Raw genomic sequence first — 20053 nt, 5'->3', positions numbered from 1 at the left:
GGCACAAACCAGGAGTGTGATGGAATACTCCACTTGCCCAGATGAGCATGGTTCCGATAACACTCGAGAAGCTCAACACCATCCAGGACAAAGCAACCCTCTTGATTAGCGCCCCATCCAGCATTTTAAACATTTACTCCCTCCATCGCTGTGCATACACAGTGATAACAGTGTGCACCATCTACAAGATGCACAGCAGCAACTCACCAAAGGTCCTTTCAACAGCAACTTCCAAACTGGGACCTCTACCACCAAGAAGGACAAGGGCAGCAGATGCACGGGAACACCACCAGCTGCAAGTTCCCTTCTAAGCTACACACCATCCTGACTTGGAACTAAATTGCCGTTCCTTCACTGTCGCTGGATCAAAATCCTGGAACTCTCTCTAACTCCTCACCACCACCGTCTCCAGGGCAGTGAGGGATGGGCAACAAATGTTGGCCTTGCCATTAAACATCTCAGGAAAGAGTATTAAAAAAAAGGAACAGAGTTAACATATCTGTCCCCACAGCTGCTGTCTGACATGAGTTTTTCCAGCATTTTCTGCTTTTACCTCGGATCGTTCATCTAAATGTGCTTCCATCCTCCCCAAAACAATACATTTTGCATTCTGACTTCCTTTTGGAATCACAAAACAGCATTTGAGACAGCAACTTAGTTAAAAAAAAACTAGAATATTTCACAACTTTAAAATAACTAATTTTAAAAGGTTTGCAATCAGCAACATGGTCTGTTTAATTCAATATTTCTTTAATCAAATTAAAATGATAGAAGCTGCAACAGGTGCATTCAAAGTTTAAATTCAAGTACAGTACACAATCTGTCTGTTTATTCAACATTAGGTTGTTTGTGCCCTTGCTCGCTCACAGTTCAGTTTTGATTTTATGTACCAAATCTTTCTGATCAATCTTATCCAGTTTTTGGTGCCACCGATTATACCCTAACAGAGCTATATTTTTGGCAGCAATGGCACTCATTTCCATGCTACTCGCTGTCCATTCAATACCATTCAAATAGTACAGGTTGTCATGTAGAATTATGGGAGGGATTTCTTTCACTGAGGTGTATAGAGGATATGCCAGCCAATCAGTGACTTGGACAGAGTAGTATGAACGAAAGAGTGTCTTCAGTTGTTCTTTGGTGAGGGGGGATGGGGAGAAGACCTTCCATACAGCAGCCTCTTGTGTTGGCTTTCTTCTATAATTACTGGTGATATTCACTGGACAAATACTGGATGTGCTAAACATAAAAAGCTTTGGGCTGTCTGTTGTTACAATTGCTGCAATTGGAAAGAGTTTGGGATCCGGGAACCCAAAATATGAGGAATTGAGGTAACCGTGCACTATAGAAACAATCATATGTTGGTAGTGACCAGGAAAATCTGTGACTGGTGGTGTCAAATCACTGAAGGTGATGTTTGTAGTTTCCTGATGTAAAGGAGTTGCAATGACTACGATGTCATAGAAGTCATAACCGCCTTCATCTTCATTTTCATACTTCACTTGGTAGAGGGAATTATCTCCTATAGAAAGAAAATGTAAAAATTATTTATGGAAATAGGTTGAATTTTGCAAACAAATTTTTCCTTAACCAGTCTCGTAAAGGCCAAGCCTGCTTTCGTTTTTTGTTAAAGCATAAAAGGTACCACTGGTAAATATCAATATGAATACCAAGAATGGAGCGAGCAAAGGTCACTCAACCCACCAATCCTGCTTGCTGCTTCTGCTGCCCTATTACCATCTTGTGCCGCTGTCCGTCAACACACAGCTCTTGCACAGCTAGAGACAGCCAAATGCAAATTACATGGAATCATTATTTTGACACCCTTCATTTACCCTAAATATAAAGCTGCAGTCCCAAAATATAATAATGTCATAAACCTCACAATTGTTGCAACCTGGAGACTGGCACACTTAGGTCACTTTCCTAAGACCCCAAAGCAACTTTTCTTTGGATCCTGCTCCACTTTGGAAGGGACAAATTGGTTCCTTCCACCTTCTAGTTTTTGCTGAAGTTTGCTATATTTAACCCTGTGTCCTCTAACTCTACATTCTCAGTCCAATTCAAATAACCTGCATACTTCTACATAATGTTTGCTTCTCAGGGACATGACTAAGATTTTACAAAATGCCATTAATCATCCTTCTTCCAAAGAAAATGAGTTCAGCAAATCTCTCCTCGCAATGGAAGAGCCCCAAATCCCAGAATTAGCTGTGTCGCTCTCCTCTGAACCTTCTCCAAAACTGGATTTTGAAGTGAATGCCCAAACTGGCATATGTAGTCTCATTAGTAATCTATACAAGGTTAGAATCAATTCTTTCAACTATTGTTAAATGTCCTCAAAAATGGAAAAGCATTGATAGAAAATCTAATCAAGTTTCATATTAACTGGATTATTTCAGCAACAGCTATTAATGATTGTTTTTTAAAGCTACTTCTTTTTTGGAAAGGATTCTTTTCCTTTCACCACCCATTTTTCTACACCATTTTGAAGGTTGATATGCATCAAGATTTAATTGCACAAGGACATAGCTTGTTTATAATTGTTGCACATATCTATCCTGGCTTTGTGACTCAGGGTATATATAGTTAGAAAGACAATATCAGTACCTCTAATATGCCAAGTGCATGATTACTGGGTTGATGTTCTGAGATTGTCTCCAAAATATTGTTTGCTCTGCTGATTTTACTTTCATCCTTTTAGGGAACATTATGATTTCAATCCAGTATTCCCTTCCTCTCATTTAGGTAAATCATAGCTTAGTCAAGAATTTTTCTCCCGAAGGAAGAAAACTTGCATTTATATTGCATCTTCTCATATTCCTCTGAAACATTCTGAAGCACTTCATCTACAGTCACTTTGAAAATTACGTGGGGAAACACGGTGACCACTTCGCATGCAGCAGGATTCCATAAACAGCACGGCCAGGTTTCTTTTGGTGGGAACCAAAGTCGGAAAGCTGGTCAGAATAATGATAGAGCTCACTGCTGCTCTTTGAATAGTGACATGGAAACTTTAACATTTACCAGAAAAGGTAGTCAAGATCTTAATTTAATGTTGGGAAAGTTTCAAGGGAGTAAGGCAAGGCTGGATGGTCTCTACTTTAATGCCAGGAGTATTACAGGTAAAATGGATGAGTGAAGGATGAAGATTGACACGTGGAATTGTGATATAGTAGCCATTACTGAGATGTGGTTGAGGGAGGGGCAGGATTGGCAGCTCAACATTCCGGGATATAGAATCTTCAGGCGAGATAGGGTAGGGGGTAAAAGAGGAGAAGGCATTGCATTATTAGTTAAGGAGTCAGTTACTGCAGTAAGGAGAGATGATATCTTGGAGGGGGCATCGAATGAAGCTTTGTGGGTAGAGCTAAGGAATAAAAAAAGGGGCAGCCACATTGTTAGGTGTTTATTATAGACCCCCAAATAGTCAGCAGGAAATTGAGGAGCAAATATGTGCACAATTTGTGGAGGTGTGTAAAATCAACAATAGGGTAATTATATTAGGTGATTTCAACTTTCCCAACATTAATGGGGATAGACATAGTGTTAAGGGCTTGGATGGAGTGGATTTCTTGAAATGTGCATCGGAGAACTTCTTAGGTCAATATGTAGAGGTGCCAACAAGGGACGGTGCAGTGCTGGACCTAATTCTGGGGAATGAAGCTAGACAGGTGGCTGAGGTGGTGGTGGGGGAGCATTTTAGTGATAGCGACCACAACATGGTACAGTTTAAGTTTGTTATGGACAAAGAAATCGACAAGTTGCAAAAAATTGTTTTGGATTGGGGGAGAGCGGCTTTAAGTAAAATAAGGCAGGGTCTGGCCAAGGTAGACTGGGAACAACTACTTGTGGGGAAATCTACAGAGGAGCAGTGGGGGGCGTTCAAAAAGGAAATGGGGAGGGTACAGGCTCAACATGTTCCCTTTAGGGCGATAGGAAGGAGTTAAAAGCCCAGAGAACCATGGATGACCATAGATATTCAGGATATGATGAGAAGGAAAAGAGAGGCTTTTAGCAGGTACAAGGGAAGCAAATCTGCGGAGGCATTAATGGAGCACAGAAAGTGCAGGGTGGAGCTTAAGAAAGCAATTAGGAGAGCAAAGAGGGGATATGAGAAAGCTCTAGCTGGTAAAAGTAGGGAAAATCCCAAGATATTCTATAAGTATATCAATGGGAAGAGGATAACCAGGGAAAGAGTAGGGCCCATAAGGGACCAAGGGGGCAATCTGTGGGTGGAGCCAGAGGACATCACTAGAATGTTAAATGAATACTTCACATCCGTCTTCACCCAAGAGAATGAGGATAAAGGTATCGAACTCGGGGAGAGAGACTGCGAGTTTCTTAAGCAAATTGATATAGGGAGTGACAAGGTATTGGAGGTGTTGGCAGGCTTAAAAGTGGACAAATCTCCAGGTCCGAATGACTTGTGTCCCAGGCTGCTGAGGGAGGCAAGGGAGGAGATCACAGGGGCTCTGACCCAAATTTTTAATTCCTCTCTGGCCACGGGGGAGGTGCCAGAGGACTGGAGAACAGCTAATGTGGTTCCGCTATTTAAGAAGGGTTGTAGAGATAAGCCAGGGAACTACAGGCCAGTGAGTCTCACGTCAGCGGTAGGGAAACTATTGGAGAAAATTCTGAAGGAGACAATCTATCTCCACTTGCAGAAGCAAGATTTGATCAGGGATAGTCAGCATGGCTTTGTCAGAGGGAGGTCATGCCTATCAAATTTGACTGAATTTTTTGAGGACGTGACCAGGAGTGTAGATGAGGGTAGTGCAGTTGATGTCGTTTATATGGATTTCAGCAAAGCCTTTGACAAGGTCCTACATGGGAGACTTGTAAAGAAGGCAAATGCACATGGGATACAGGATAATTTGATAAGGTGGATTCAAAATTGGCTTAGTTGTAGGAGATAGAGGGTGATGACAGAAGGATGCTTTAGTGACTGGAAGCCAGTGTCCTGTGGCGTACCACAAGGATCTGTGCCGGGTCCCCTATTATTCGTCATTTATATAAACGACATCGATGACTATGTGGGGGGGTAGGATTAGTAAGTTTGCGGATGACACAAAGTTTGGCCGGTTGATTAACAGTGAGGTTGAGTGTCTTGGGCTACAGGAAGATATAGACGGGATGGTCAAATGGGCAGATAAGTGGCAGATGGAATTTAACTCTGAAAAGTGTGAGGTGATACACTTTGGAAGGAGTAATTTGACAAGTATTTAATGAACGGCATGACACTAGGAAGTTCTGAGGAACAAAGGGACCTTGGCGTGTGTGTCCATAGATCTCTGAAGGTGGAGGGACATGTTTGTGGGGTGGTGAAAAAGGCTTATGGGACACTTGCCTTTATCAATCGAGGCATAGATTACAAAAGTAGGGAGGTCATGTTGGAGTTGTATAGAACCTTGGTGAGGCCACAGCTGGAGTACTGTGTGTAGTTCTGGTCACCACATTATAGGAGAGATGTGATTGCACTGGAGGGGGTGCAGAGGACATTCACCAGGATGTTGCCTGGGGTGAAACATTTAAGTTATGAAGAGAGGTTGGATAAACTTGGGTTGTTTTCGTTGGAGCAGAGAAGACTGAGGGGCAATCTGATCGAGGTGTACAAGATTATGAGGGGCATGGACAGGGTGGATAAGGAGCAGCTGCTCCCCTTAGTTGAAGGGTCAGTCACAAGGGGACATAAGTTCAAGGTGAGGGGCAGGAGGTTTAGGGGGGATGTGAGGAAAAACCATTTTACCCAGAGGGTGGTGATGGTCTGGAATGCACTGCCTGGGAGGGTGGTGGAGGCGAGTTGCCTCACATCCTTCAAAAAAGTACCTGGGTGAGCACTTGGCACGTCATAACATTCAAGGCTATGGGCAAAGTGCTGGTAAATGGGATTAGGTAGGTAGGTCAGGTGTTTCTCACGTGTCGGTGCAGACTCAATGGGCCGAAGGGCCTCTTCTGCACTGTGTGATTCTGTGATTTAATATTTTGTCCAAAGATGCCATATCAACAATGCAATACTCAGTACTGTTTTAGAAATGCCAGTCTTGTTTAATTTGTTCAAGACTTGTGACCATGCGTTGAATCATAACTCTGACTCAAGAAACGAGAACATTATACGTCAGCTTGGCTGAATTGTTAAGTTTTCCTGCTGCACTATTGATAAATGTTTCTGGATCACTTCCAATTCCACCTTCAATCCATTAACATTGAGATATTGGAGTCAATTCTAGTGCCACTAACAAGGCCAGAAATATACGTTAACCTTCTAAAACAAAAGTAAAAATATCTGGAAAAACTCAGCAGGTCTGGCAGCATCTGCGGAGAGGAATACAGTTAATGTTTCGAGTCCGTATGACTCTTCAACAGAACTGAGAGTCATATGGACTCGAAACGTTAACTGTATTCCTCTCCGCAGATGCTGCCAGACCTGCTGAGTTTTTCCAGGTATTTTTATTTTTATGTGTTTTGGATTTCCAGCATACGCAGTTTTTTGCTTTTACGTTAACCTTCTGTTCTCTATGGTTCAGTTTTTTTTTAAAAAAAGGAAAGCTCTCTCTGTCCTCCATTTTGGGGTACACTTCACATTTCCTGGCCAAAATGATGGGGTTCTGACAAGAATACCATTGGTTTTCAGCCAGTTGCTTAAAAGGTACATGAGAATGTCCCTAGATGACCTCATTATTGTGAAAGATAGGACTTCAGCTAACGCCTCTTCTTGATAATGAGGTGAACATGGGGAATTTGTTGTGTGGAAATACCGAAGGTAAGCTGACATTCTTCCACCCATTATGGAGATACCTTTGTACAAACGACTGTTTTATCTCCCCACTCTATTAAGCAAGAAAATGAATTGAACCAAAAGTGTTTTAACTGATAGGGCATTTATGTAAACACAGTGTGGAGGGGAGAAGTCTTAGAAACAGTATCAGTCTTTGAAAACCACTCAGGTGTGTTAAATACAATATTAAATTAAAATAGTTGGTCTTTAAAATAAACTTTAACCTCTCTAGTCTAGAATGTGCTGAGGTCAGATCATCTGCTGCACTTCTTTTGATGGCTCAACAAATCAACTCTGGAAAGAATTGGCGAATAGCCCTAAAGGAAGTTGTGGTTCACAGTACAGGCACCCTGATAGCCTCAGTGCACAGTATGACTGGAAGGATCTGAGTCCACACTTGGGTCCATACTGGAGAGGTTGCAGTGTGCAGCCAGCAAAAATGACCATGTCCAAGCAGGTAAAGCATCTGCTCTTTCCTTTTAGTTATTTATCTCGATCTCTGGAGTCCATGAATCTACTGAAAGGCTTAGCCACTCAACCTACTTTCAGATCATTGTTATTACACAGTTTCCTTCCCTTCACTCTCTTTGGTCCGTTGTCACTATGTCACACACAAACCGTAACTGAGGGGGAAGGTGGGCACTGTTTGCCAATGTTAGTCTTGACTGGTTAAGTTTTAGCAATTCTTTCGTCCTTTCATTGCACTACCCGTTCCCCTCAATGGAGAAGAACAGACACCACTGCACTTCCTCTAACAGCATGGCTGAGATAAGGAACTTCTAAGAATTGCGAGGGCTGAATTTTCCCCCTGTCGGGGGGAGAAGTTGAAGGGCGGGACCGCACAGGCGTGCTTCCGATCGGCGCCCTGGCGCCATTTTACGTGGGCAGGCCAATTAAGGGCCACCCAGTGTAACGTCTGCACAGAAGTGCTATGCACTTCCCATGCGGTTGGGGGTGGGGTGAGGAATCCCAAAATCGAGAGAGCGCTCTTTCACGCATGCACATGAAAGAGCGCACTCATCTCCCTGAGGCTAAGTTCAGCCTCAGGGAGATCGGCTCAAAATGTGAAAAACCTAAGAATAGAAGAGTAAAATTTCCTTAACATGTCCCCTCATGTGACAATGTCACTTGAGTTGGGACATGTCCATAATTTTCACAAAAACTTTATTAAAATTTTTTAAAAGCTACATGAAACCTCATCCCACCCGTGGATGAGGTTTCATGCTTTTTCTAGTTCGCGCCAGGGCTCCTGGCCTGCTCGCCAACCTTAAGGTTGGACGGGCAGGTCCTTTAATTACATAATTGACTCTGTCAATGGTCTCAATTGGCATTTTACGCGTCGGCGAGCGGCGTGTAAAATCCTGCCCCAAGTGTGGGTTCAGATCCTTCCAGTCATACTGTGCACTGAGGCTATCAGGGTGCCTGTACTGTGAACCACAACTTCCTTTAGGGCTGTTCATTCGCCAATTCTTTCCAGAGTTGGTTTGTTGAGCCATCAAAAGAAGTGCAGCAGATGATCTGACCTCGGCAAAGTTCTGAGGCTGCAGCTGGAAGGATACCACTCAATCATTCATTAGCTCCCCTGAAGACTCCACTGAGCTCCTCCAGTGAATGAATGACCCAGATGGACCAAGGAAATCAGTCTCAGATTTGATTGCTTGTCTGTGATGAGTTGATGGGTTATATCTATGCTGCTGGTAGGGGATTTGTACTGAGGCCAGTTATATCTGGATTCCCACTTTGTTCTCTACATCCAATGAATTTGTGTGGTGCACAGCATGAAACCAAGAGAGGTGTCAGTTATGATGCTTTTTGGAGTCAAGTAGCTGTCACAGCAATATCAAGACTCCTCTACGAAGGAGAGGCACTTGGGTGAGGTGCCAGAAAGTGTCTGGCGGCAGGCATTTTTAAAAATTCATTCATGGGATGTGGGCCAGCATTTATTGCCCATCCCTAGTTGCCCTTGAGAAGGTGGTGGTGAGCTGCCTTCTTGAACCGCTGCAGTCCATGTGGTGTAGGAACACCCACAGTGCTGCTGGGAAGGGAGTTCCAGGATTTTGACCCAGGTTTTAAAACCCCAAAAAGTTAACTTGTTTCCCAGTAAAAGGATAAAACTGTAAAGGGACGAAGAAAAGAAAAGTGGCCATGGGCTAAAATTAAGTTTAAATTCCATGCTCTCCTTACACTTGTTAACAAGTCACTCCCTGAACAAGATGTTCATGCCTAAAAATAAAAAAATACATTATTTACACCTGTAGTTAACTAACCAGATGTGTTGCTCAAACTTTACTTGGAAAGTCTGATTTTTTGTTTGTAACTTAAAGAATGTCTTTATTTCCTTCATCCCCCCCGCCCCCCACTCTCTGTCCTCAAGTGAACTCCCTCCATCTGTAGGATTAAAAAATTTAATCCAACTCTGGAGGTCATCAATATCAATTCGGGCTTGGCTTCTACAACATAGATGTTGGACATCCTGGAGAAATAAAGGCGAATAGTCAGTCAAACTTCTTTACATCTTGGAGCAACAGACCTTCCAACATAAACTGGATGGCTTTGATGTGTTGCAAAAAGAAATCCGGGTTTATGTTCTGCTCCAAGTATCAGGGTATTATCCAAGAGAAATGTGTGTGCAAGGGAACAAGTGGGTGGGAAGATATCAAGTATGAATGGTTAATTATAGCAACTTCCATTTATAAATTGCCTTTAAGAAGTAAAAAATCCCAAGGTGCTTCATAGGAGCATTATCAAACAACATTTGATACTGAGCCACATGAAGAGATACTAAAACAGATGACCAAAAGCTTGGTCAAAGAGGTATTTCTTAAGCAATATCTTAAAGGAAGAAAGAGAGTCGAGTGAGGTAATCCCAGGAATTAGGGCCTCAGCAGCTGAAGGCATGGTCAATGGAGGGGCAATTAAAATAGAGGATGTGCAAAAGGCTGCTGTTGGAGGAGCGCAGATATATCAAATGATTTGTTGGGCTGGGGGAGATTACAGAGATAGGGAGGGGTGAGGCCATGGAAGGGTCTGAATAAAAGGCTGAGAATTTTAAAAATCAAGGCATTGCAGAACCAAGAGCCAATATAGGTCAGTGAGCACAAGGGTGGTGGGTTCACAGGATTTTAGCAGCTGGTGTAATAAAATGGGCAGACAAATCCATTAACTATTGTATAGAAAGGCAGTGGTCAATAGGAGTACTCTCAAAGGATTCAAAAACAGTTGGGTCAGGAAGATGTGTTTGAGAGAAGTAGCTTCAAGTAAACAGTAACACAGCTGTTCATGAGAATAGACTATTTTCCTACGTTTCAGGAACAGGTACTTCATGAGGGTCTTATCTATGACATGCGCTTTGAAGTAGGAAAAAAATCTAGGACTTGAAAGATAGAACAAGAAACCAGAAGTTATTTTCTGTATATAGCATTGCTTAAGAACCTATTCTGGATATCAATAAGATTTGTCCCTTATGGTCCACCATCAAATGACTTGAAGCTCATCGTTGTGAATCATAGAAGAAAGGAAGGTGAATATTCAATGCAGCTACGATTCTTTCTCCCTTTGACTGACACCTTGTCTTATTTTGACACAGTCATTTGCAGATCAACTGGCCAAATAGGTCATGAGTGAGCCTAGCTGGAAATAACTCCAAAGATTTATCACTGAAATTGTGCCAATTGTTTTAAAAAAGAAACAGTGATGCAGTAACAATTAGCTGGCAGCAGGAGGCCTGGGCATTTGTTCTGTCATATAGTTATTTACGATGCACTCTGGCAATATGGCAGAGCAACCACTGAGCACCAGTCTTCACTTTTCATTATTAGAATAAAACCAAAAGGAACTATTTCAACATTAGATTCCTCAAATAAACCCTTTCCTTTCCAAGACTCTATTGATCATCACCAGCCCTGGATGAAAAAATTGATCTAAGATTGACCCACACTATTGGAAACCAGTGCTGAAATAAAGCTTTAAACTTACTGACCTAGAATGTCTTGGTGCCATCCTTCTGTGCAGGTAATGGGTGGGTCAAAGGCTCACCCAATAATGGACCTTGTGCCCCATTTACAAAAGTCAAGTGAACTGCACACACCTATCCACTGACTCAGGTGAGGAGCTGTAAAATTTTGGGTCAATGTGTTGCCCTCAGGTGGATCTAGGAAGAGGGATCGGGAAAGGTACGACTGAATCAAGAAATCAAGATGGAGAGGACCAATTGGGGGCTAGCAATGATCTCACGCAGGTGTGAACATGTGAAAAAGAGTAGGAGCTGGTTCAAGCATGGACCCTTGAACTTCTTTTTCTGCATTTACCATTTTGGGGCTGGGAGTGTGGTTGAGAACTTCAGCCATAACAAGCTCTCATTTTACACTGTCAAATTTCTAGGCAATGGAATCTGGCAAACAAACTTCATTTTTAGCCTTTGGATCCTATGGGCAGAATTTTCTGGATGGCGGGGGGTGGCGGGGTGCAAGGAGCGGGCCCGGTCGACGCTCATGATCGGGTCCGCACCGCCATTTTACGCGGGCAGGCCAATTAAGGCCTGCCCAGCGTACTTCACTACTCCAATGCATTGCGGGAGTAGGCGGGCAGTGGCAAACGAGCTCAGCCCGCCGGGTCCAATGGCGACCCGGCGACCTGCATAAGTGAAGGCCCTGGCAGCCTTGGAAAGGCTACTCACAATGGCTGGGCGAAGGGCTCAGCAGAGGGGCAATGGAGGCTATGCAAGTCCGGAGGGTGGGCCATCGGGGCAGGCCAGGCCGGAGGGTGGGCCATCGGGGCAGGCCAGGCCGGAGGGTGGGCCATCGGGGCAGGCCAGGCCGGAGGGTGGGCCATCGGGGCAGGCCAGGCCGGAGGGTGGGCCATCGGGGCAGGCCAGGCCGGAGGGTGGGCCATCGGGGCAGGCCAGGCCGGAGGGTGGGCCATCGGGGCAGGCCAGGCCGGAGGGTGGGCCATCGGGGCAGGCCAGGCCGGAGGGTGGGCCATCGGGGCAGGCCAGGCCGGAGGGTAGGGCGGGGGGGCCAGTGTGCCCCTCGTTTTTCCAATGATTGCCATGTTGCCCTCCTCGAGGTGGTGGCAGCATGGTGGGAGATGCTGGTTCCCCAGGACGGGAGGAGAAGGCCCCCACACACCCCCCAAACCCACCACATGACGAAATGTGCCTGTGAGGAGGTGGTGAGCTCCCATGACGTGGTGCGGCGCACTTGAATCCAGTGTCGCAAGCGCTTCAACGGCTTGTTACGCTTTGGAAGGGTGAGGACAATGTTGGCATTGGTCACTTAACCCAGCAGGTCAGCTTTCCCCACTACTGCCCCACCCACCCCCCCAGGCAAGTCTGAGTGTAATGGCTGCATTGAATCATTGACAGCATGGGCCTCTTTTCTTCTGCATATGTATTGTTTCCAAAAATGTGCGCGCTTTGTGGGACATTCAGCTTTATTAGCAAGGCCCTTAGTTACTGTTCCTAACCTGGAAGATTTGGCACATAGGTATCGAGTATGTAGCTTACAGCCGAGGCTTGTCCTGGAGGTCCATCTGTGGTGTGCTACATAAAGGTTAGTTGGATTAAAGCCTCCCAGGTGTCCCTGCCTCCCTGCAGTATTCCTGGGTCAGCATCTCCCCCCTCAGCATTTCCCTGTGCATGCTCATCCTCGGACTCACTGCTGGACTCATCGTGTGCAGCCACAGCCATTGTGTCGACATCTTCATTGTCCATTGCGTCCCGCCTTTCTAGCGCAAGATTGTGGAGAGCACAGCATGCAACCACTATCACTGAGACACGATCTGGGGGGGTACTGGAGTGCGCCCCCTGAGCAGTCCAAGCATCGGAAGCGCATCTTGAGAAGACCGATGGTTCTCTCCACAACAACCCTTGTGGAGGCGTGGCTCCTATTGTATCACTGCTCAGCTTCTGATATTGGATGGCAGAAAGGCGACATGAGCCACCTTCTGAGGGGATAGCCCTTGTCACCCAGCAGCCAACCATCCAGCCGGGCCGGAGCACTGAAGTGCCCCGGCACCTGGGAGTGTCTGAGGATGTAGGCGTTGTGGGAGCTGCCTGGGTACCTTGCACAGACTTGTAGAATCAGCATCCTGTGATCACACACTATCTGCACGTTCATGGAATGGAAGCCCTTCCTGTTGATGAAGGTCCCGGGCTCACCTGCTGGCGCCTTGATGACCACATGTGTGCAGTCTATTGCCTCGACGCGGGGGAAGCCAGCAATCGCCGCGAAGCCTCTGGCTCACTGTATCTGGTCCCAACGGAAGTAGATGAAGGTCAATGCATGGCTGAACATAGCGTCTGTGACCTGCTTGACACAAGTGTGGACAGCTGACTGGGAGACACTGCAAAGATCACCCACTGAGCCCTGGAAAGAGCCAGAGGCATAGAAGTTGAGGGCAGCTGTGACCTTTAGAGCCACTGGCATTGGGTGTCCACCCACACAGTTAACGGAGATCTCAGGCCCAATCGTCTGACAGATATAGTTGACTGTCTCCCTTAAGAGACGGAGCCTCCTTTGGCACTGCATCTCAGTCATATTGAGGTAGCTGCTTCGCTGCCTGTATACCCTAGCAGCAGGATAGTGGCATCTTCTGCGGTCCCTGCCACCTTGGTCTACCTCTTGGACCTGCGCCTGCCCTCCCAAAGGTGGCTCCCCTGGAGGCTGAATGTGCACTCCTGGCCTCCTTCCCCTTCTAGCCCTCCCTTCCTCCTCGGAGGAAGTGCCTCCAGTGGAGAGTTCAGCTCCCATTCCCAGGCTATGGGAAGGCTTCCAGAAACCTGCAGGCCCAAAAATGATTCTTCACTGCAGAGTGCTGACCCTGAGGGTTAAGAGTCCAGACAAAGCAGCTGATATGCATTTTTGAAGTATTGCAGATCACACAGGCAAGTTTCAGTAACTTTGAAACATCAATACTTGAGAGAGCACGCTCCCGACCCCACTGAGCCCTCTAAAATCGCCCATGGATGAGGTTTATACAAATGTGTCCTACCCACCTGCCCGTTGCACTGACCCGAAGATTGCACGGGCGCCAAAAAATCAGTGTCGATTGGTGAGTCAAGGGCCTTAAGTGGCCCGTTAATTAATGATGGGCGCGCAGCGGAGATCATTGTGCGCCCACCCATTGCGATGGCGCACGGTGGCGTCGGGACGCTCACCAAATGTCACCGCGTGTGATTTTACGCACGGACGTGCGAGGCCCGCTCCCTGCACGCCAACGGGAAAATTCCGCCCTACATGTTGTTCTTATCAGTGGAGTTAACCTACTCACATGTTGGCTTGATGTTTTTTAAAGATTTTAAGATATATTCTGTCAAATAAGTTAAAACAAGCTGTCTGAAATTACCATTTCTAACTCTACATGGAGCATAGCTTCCATAGGGATTTTGTTTAAATGTCTAATTTCTGTAAGGCATCAATTTTGTGTACATTTTCCCTTACCTCTGCACCAGTGTCATAAGGCACAATGTTTGTTAAAATCCTGGTACTCCCCATCTAAAAAACACGAGGGTGAAGAAAGTACCAACATTTCAAACTGTTACCTCAAGTCTTCAGGTTAAATCCACCTCATTCTAGTCAGTAAATGGAGGACACATGTAGTAGTTTGTGATACATGATACTGATTAGCTTGCTAAAACCCCAGTTAATACTGTAACAGCTGATCTCGTGTTGCCAATATAAAAAAGGTATAGCTGTCTGTTCTCTTGCAGTTGGGTCTTCACTGATGATTGAGCAGCTATTGGATATTTGAATGATTATTTTCACCCAATTTCTAAGCAACCAAAATGGCTGCATGAAGTACATGGTCTTCCTTTCTTACCTGATGGGTGCAGAGAAATTGAAGTCACTGTGGCGTGGATAACATGGGCTTTTGCTGAATCAAGTAACTGGGAACAAACCAGTTTATTTCCTCCTTCCACAGCCCAAAGGCCAGCCTGGACCCCAGCTATCGATACTGCTCCTGCACACAGAGGGGAAAAAGTCATTAGAATATCCCGTTCAAATACAGTTTACCTTTCCGAAAATGGACAAAGCAATTTTACCAGACGGTCAATGAAGGAAAATTGCTGCAAGCTTTCACTCATAGTGAAGAGAATCAGAATGCCACTTTTACAAGATTCTCAACTAACCTACGAATGCCCCAAATATTTGCAGAATAAGATGCTTTCTGCTAGATATATGAAGTCATCTACTTGAGTCCAACCTCCCTGTCTGATGAAGGTGATTCATGCTAGGCTTCCTCACATCCAAGTGGTTGTTGTTTGAGTGAATGTGAATAGTGAGTCAAACTTAATCCAACCCGCAGCCAACAACCACAAACACACCCTTTCAACAGTAGTCACGGGGTAACATTTTGGAAGATATAAACAGCATCGGCCTTGGGATGAACAGGCATGGCTTAATCTGCAATACAGAGAACTCTATGTAACGTGAATAACTCCCTGCTCTAGTTAAATCTATTCTTCTAGGTTAGTGCATATTTTTGCAAGGGGTTGCCTAATTTTTAAAGATTTTAATCATGCTTGTTCTATTACGTCATGAAAAATCCACCAGCTGTTTCCAGCAGGATAAGCATGTATAACACTATAGACTAAATTCTAACAAGAAATTGCAAATGAAGGAATGTTATTTCCTTAAATTCTGTGTATTTTTCTCATTCAGTTTCATTCTATTTATTTGAGACTCTATGGCTTCAGGCTAAAGAGACCAGCTGGTCTTTGCCTGTCTGACATTTTCTAATGCTGGACAGCTGAAGCAAATTCTTCTTTTAAAACTCAGCAGGATGTAGGACAATTAGGTCATTCGAAAGTATTTCTCCTATTTAGGAGATCGAATTTAAATGTACCTTAAATTACTTTAATAAAACCTGCCATCGGGAGGAATTTAATGAGGGCTGCAAGCCCGCGGAGCGGGGCGGGTAAAGGGGGCTCGATGTCCACCACCAAAACTTGAGTCCCCGGTCCACATTGGGCATTTAATTGCTGCACTTCCCCATGGGGCGGAAATCCTGTCCCCAAGAGCTGGCCAATCAGAAGCTAGCAGTGCTCAATTACCGGCAGTGCCATCAATAGCGGCGGCTGCTGCTGGTAATAGAGTTATGCCTTCACCAGGGATCCTTGTTAGATCTCTGGAGAAGGGTAAGTGAGGGCTGGATGGGGGCCGTGGGGAGGTGACGGCTGGCAAGGTTTGGGGTGGGGTGGGGGGGTTGGAGAAAAGGGCAGGGGAGTGGCTCTCTGTGGACCCTCCTTTCCAATGTCTGGCTCCCTTGATCAGGCACTGAATGGCTTTGAACGAGGGGACTCCCCACCCCGCCTCTCACTTTGTCAGTCCCCCTGCATGGCGAGTCACCCATCCACTGCTGAATACAAGCAGCCAAGGGATGAGGCACTTAAGTGAGCATTAATTTCACATTTAGAGGTTTCAAGTGGCATCCAGGCAGGAAGGCTGCCTGGAAGCCTTTCTGTACCAGACTTAATCGGGGGAGGCAGGGAGACGGCAGGGCGCCCACTTTGCACCCTCCTGCCCGATCAAATGGTGCTCCGCCTCAGAGCTCACCTCCTGGGTTTGGGGTGGGGGGGGTGGTGGTATTGTTAAATTCTGCCTGCAAAGTGTGACCATTGTTAAGGAGCACCTGCCTATAGTGAAAACCCCAATCACATATTGAAGATTAACAGTCTCAAATGGAAAAGGCTTTACTGTACTCAAGGCTCACTCCTCTTGTTCAGTTTATCCCTCTCAGGCACACTTAATTCTAAAGATAATTTTCAACACTTACATAATATCTCCGCAAATAAAAATAGAATTAAAAGTTAGTGTTCTTTCTTTTGGACGAGAACTTAATGTGAAATAAATTATATAACCGTGTAGTTCTGAAGCTTTTTTTTTTATATCTTACTCTGCTTTATGGAGAGTAACTAGGGCGAGTTGTAAAATCAGATTCCCATCCATTTCTGTCAGTGTTCTGTCCGTCTGGTTATTTCAAAATATGAAATATCCCATAGGTACCAAGGGTTGGATTTTACAGCGCTCCAGCCGGGCCTGTTTTTGTGGGGATCGGGGCATGTGAAACACGAGGGGTGGCAAGCCCACCACCATTCCACCCCCCACCATCAAGCTGTCCGCAGTAACACGGTAATAATTAAGGGCCAATTGAGCTTGTTTACAAGTCAACTGACCTGTATAATATGCTGCCCATGCCATAATATCATTGGCATGGGCAGGTGGGCAGGATTGGGAAAGCTGTTTTTTAAAAAAGGATTTTGTAAAGGTGGGAAGGAAGGATGGGGTGGCACATCATTCGAGGAGTGCCCTTTGTGCATCAGGGGCATCCCTCCCCAGAGCGTGCCTCCCATCAAGATGTTCCAACCCACTTTGTTCCTCCCTGCCTGACCTCCAAAACATGCCCTCCCACCACCCCTTGAACCCTCTCCCTGGGCTGTCCAATTCCACCCTATCCAAAAGCCACCAACTTACCTGGGTCCAGAAAACATGGCTGCCTTCTTCGTGGGCCTACTTGCAGTCCCAGCAGCACCCACTACTCAGTTTTTGCGCTGCTGGGACTGCTGGAGCTGCCAGCCAATCAGATCGGACTTCTTCCCGTGGAGTGGTAGAAGTCCCGCTCTCAGCCAGCTCAGCCCACTCGCAGTGCGTTATGACTCTGGGGCAGGCTTCTTTTCCGTGGGGGCAATCCACAACCCCGCCCACCCCCCACCCCCTCCTTCCCCCAATGTAAAATCCAGCCCTAACTGTGGAAAATATAAAATAAGGATTCAGAAAAGTGAGGTGAAATGAAGTTGTATGCTTTTTATTAACTACAAGAAATAAGATGGACAGGTGATCTACTTGTTTGGTGGCTGCCTGATCTACCTGAAGGCCCTCCAGATAGCTCCTATTTTGACAGGACTTTGTTTTGACTGAACAATGTGAAAGAAGAGGAAGTTAATGTGGAGCCACCATTTTACATGAAAAAAAGAAACATTTACTTCCCCTGCAGAGTGTGCTGCTACTCAAATCAGAGATTAAAAGATTACTATTCCAACCTAGCACATTCCTTCAGGGAAATGCATTTTCCATGTTGTAACAGTTGTATAGTGTAGGAAACACCCTATCAAACAGCTTTTTAAATGAAAGGATGACATCAAGATCTCATGATGGAGACAGTGCTGTAAGCAGAGCCCCACCTTTTACTTGTCCCACCACACCCCCCAAACCAGCTTATATTTCACCTCTTCTATTTTTACTTATTTCTGTTGAAGAGTCATACAGACTTGAAACGTTAACTGTGTTCCTCTCCGCAGATGCTGCCAGACCTGCTGAGTTTTTCCAGGTATTTTTATTTTTGTTTTGGATTTCCAGCATCCGCAGTTTTTTGCTTTTATCCCTCCTTTCACCACTGTTTCTATTAATGGTGCATTCTTACTGAAGTACAAGACAGTATCAGTTTCACAGGCAGTGCTGCCTGATCCACATTGTGATTTCCTGCGCACAAAACAAGTACTGATACAAGCACTAACACCTATGTGCAGAGATCAGGTCTGAAGCTAAAATTTAGATATTTAAAAGTCTTTACACTTTAAACATCTCCACTTCTGGTAGATTTTAAAGTGTTGCTACCACACTGGATTTATATTCAATGCTGGGAATCTGAAACAAAAACAGAAAATGCTTCAAACACATAGTGGATCCACCATTATTTAGATGGCGAAAAAAGTTAACAATTCACAGAAGTCCCTTTTGTCAGAACTGGGATTGCAAAGTTACTTTTATGTTAATGTTGTTTCATTCTGGATTCTGTGAGCAGCCATGCTGAGCCTCAACAACAACTTGCATTTATAGAGTGCCTTTAACATAGTGAAACATCCCAAGGCATGTCATAGATGCATAAGTCAGACAAAAACTGACAAAGAGCCAATAGGGTGATATTAAATCAGGTGATCAAGTACTTCATGAGAGGTAGATTTAAAAAGCAAGTCTTAAAGGAGGAGAGGGAGGAGATTTTAGAGCTTAGGCTCTAGATGGCTGAAAGCACAGAAGGAAATGGGGTTTCATGAGGATTCAGAGTTGCAGGATGGAGAAGTTCTTGGGAGGACTGGAAGGCTGGACTAAATACAGCTCTCGTATCTCTGTGGGTATAAAGTCCTGAGCAAAGGTTTTTGTGGGTGTATGACTTGGTCACTTTGACAAGTGAGTGTAAGTGGATTTAGTGTAAACTTGGGAGCCAGCTCTCAGAATCTGAACTAAATTGATGGCAGTGGAAAAGCATCTTGCAATGCCTCCACCAGGAACCTCACATCACTTAATGAACTCCAGAGTTAGATACAGTATGAGGGCCAATTGAAAATAAGTTGGGTTTCTTTACAGCCACGCACTCTGATTGGTTTTAGTATTACAATATTCACTGTGGCTTAACGATCCAGTATGCTTCAGTGCAAACCCAGGAAAACATAGCTTCAAATCCATAGTTCTACTGCAGGAAACCTCTTTTCAATTATGTAAAACTTGTATTTTAAATGTACCCAAAGGAGGATGCAAGGTAGGTTAGTTCAAATTCAAGCCATCTGTTAAGAAGTGCACAAAAGAAAATGCTAAGGTAATTTCTACATTTTCCTAACCTTCGCCTCAGGGAACTACATGATCTTGAGCAGCATCTTGAAGGTAGAACAGTCCACATGGAGAATCATGGGAGATAATAGAGACGTATCTCATTTATATGATACATATTGTATACCCTCGTTTATTTCTGAACCACTTCAAGTCTGAGAACTTAGTTCTGAAGAAACATTTTAGGAGAACTCGGGGTCATGAGATAGAGGGCTGAATTTTGCCGTCGACGCGTAAAATGACGCAGGATGTTGTCGGAGGGAACCCCTGACGTCATCCCGCCCCATTTAAATTTTCAGGAAGGCGGGGGCGCAGCAAAATCAGCTGTGCGCCCGCCTACCTGTCAATGGCCAATTGAGACCATTGACAGGATCATTAAAACAATTAAAGGACCTGCCTGTCCAACCTTAAGGTTGGCGGGCAGACCAGGAGCCCCAGTGGGGAATAGAAAAAACATGAAACCTCATCCACCGGCGGGGTGAAGTTTCATGTTGGGTTTTAAAAAGTTTAGTAAAGTTTTAGTGTAAATTATGAACATGTCCCATCTCATGTGACATTGTCACATGAGGGGTACAGTTAAGGATTTTTTTCCCTTCTACTTTTAATGTTTTTAGAACTGTCAGCGATCTCCCTGAGGCAGCACTTATCCTCAGGGAGATGTGCACTCTTTCATGCG

At 45.0% G+C, this 20053-nt stretch overlaps 1 protein-coding gene across 1 annotated transcript in view; it reads right to left on the bottom strand.

Annotated features, from left to right (window-relative positions):
• Positions 1-733: 733 nt before the first annotated feature.
• Positions 734-20053, bottom strand: part of pcyox1l (prenylcysteine oxidase 1 like) — a 47389-nt gene continuing 28069 nt past the window's right edge. The window contains exons 5-6 of the mRNA XM_078550585.1: positions 14597-14737; positions 734-1522 (exon numbers count right to left, since the gene is read on the bottom strand). Coding sequence (XP_078406711.1) covers positions 864-1522; positions 14597-14737 — 800 coding nt within the window. The 3' untranslated portion in view covers positions 734-863. The remainder of the gene's footprint in view (positions 1523-14596; positions 14738-20053) is intronic.

Source organism: Cetorhinus maximus, chromosome 10 (assembly GCF_964194155.1).
Source record: "Cetorhinus maximus chromosome 10, sCetMax3.hap1.1, whole genome shotgun sequence".
NCBI classification, from domain to species: Eukaryota; Metazoa; Chordata; class Chondrichthyes; order Lamniformes; family Cetorhinidae; genus Cetorhinus; species Cetorhinus maximus.
The sequence above is the reverse complement of the archived record's forward strand: the minus strand, read 5'-3'. Positions and strand labels throughout refer to the sequence as shown.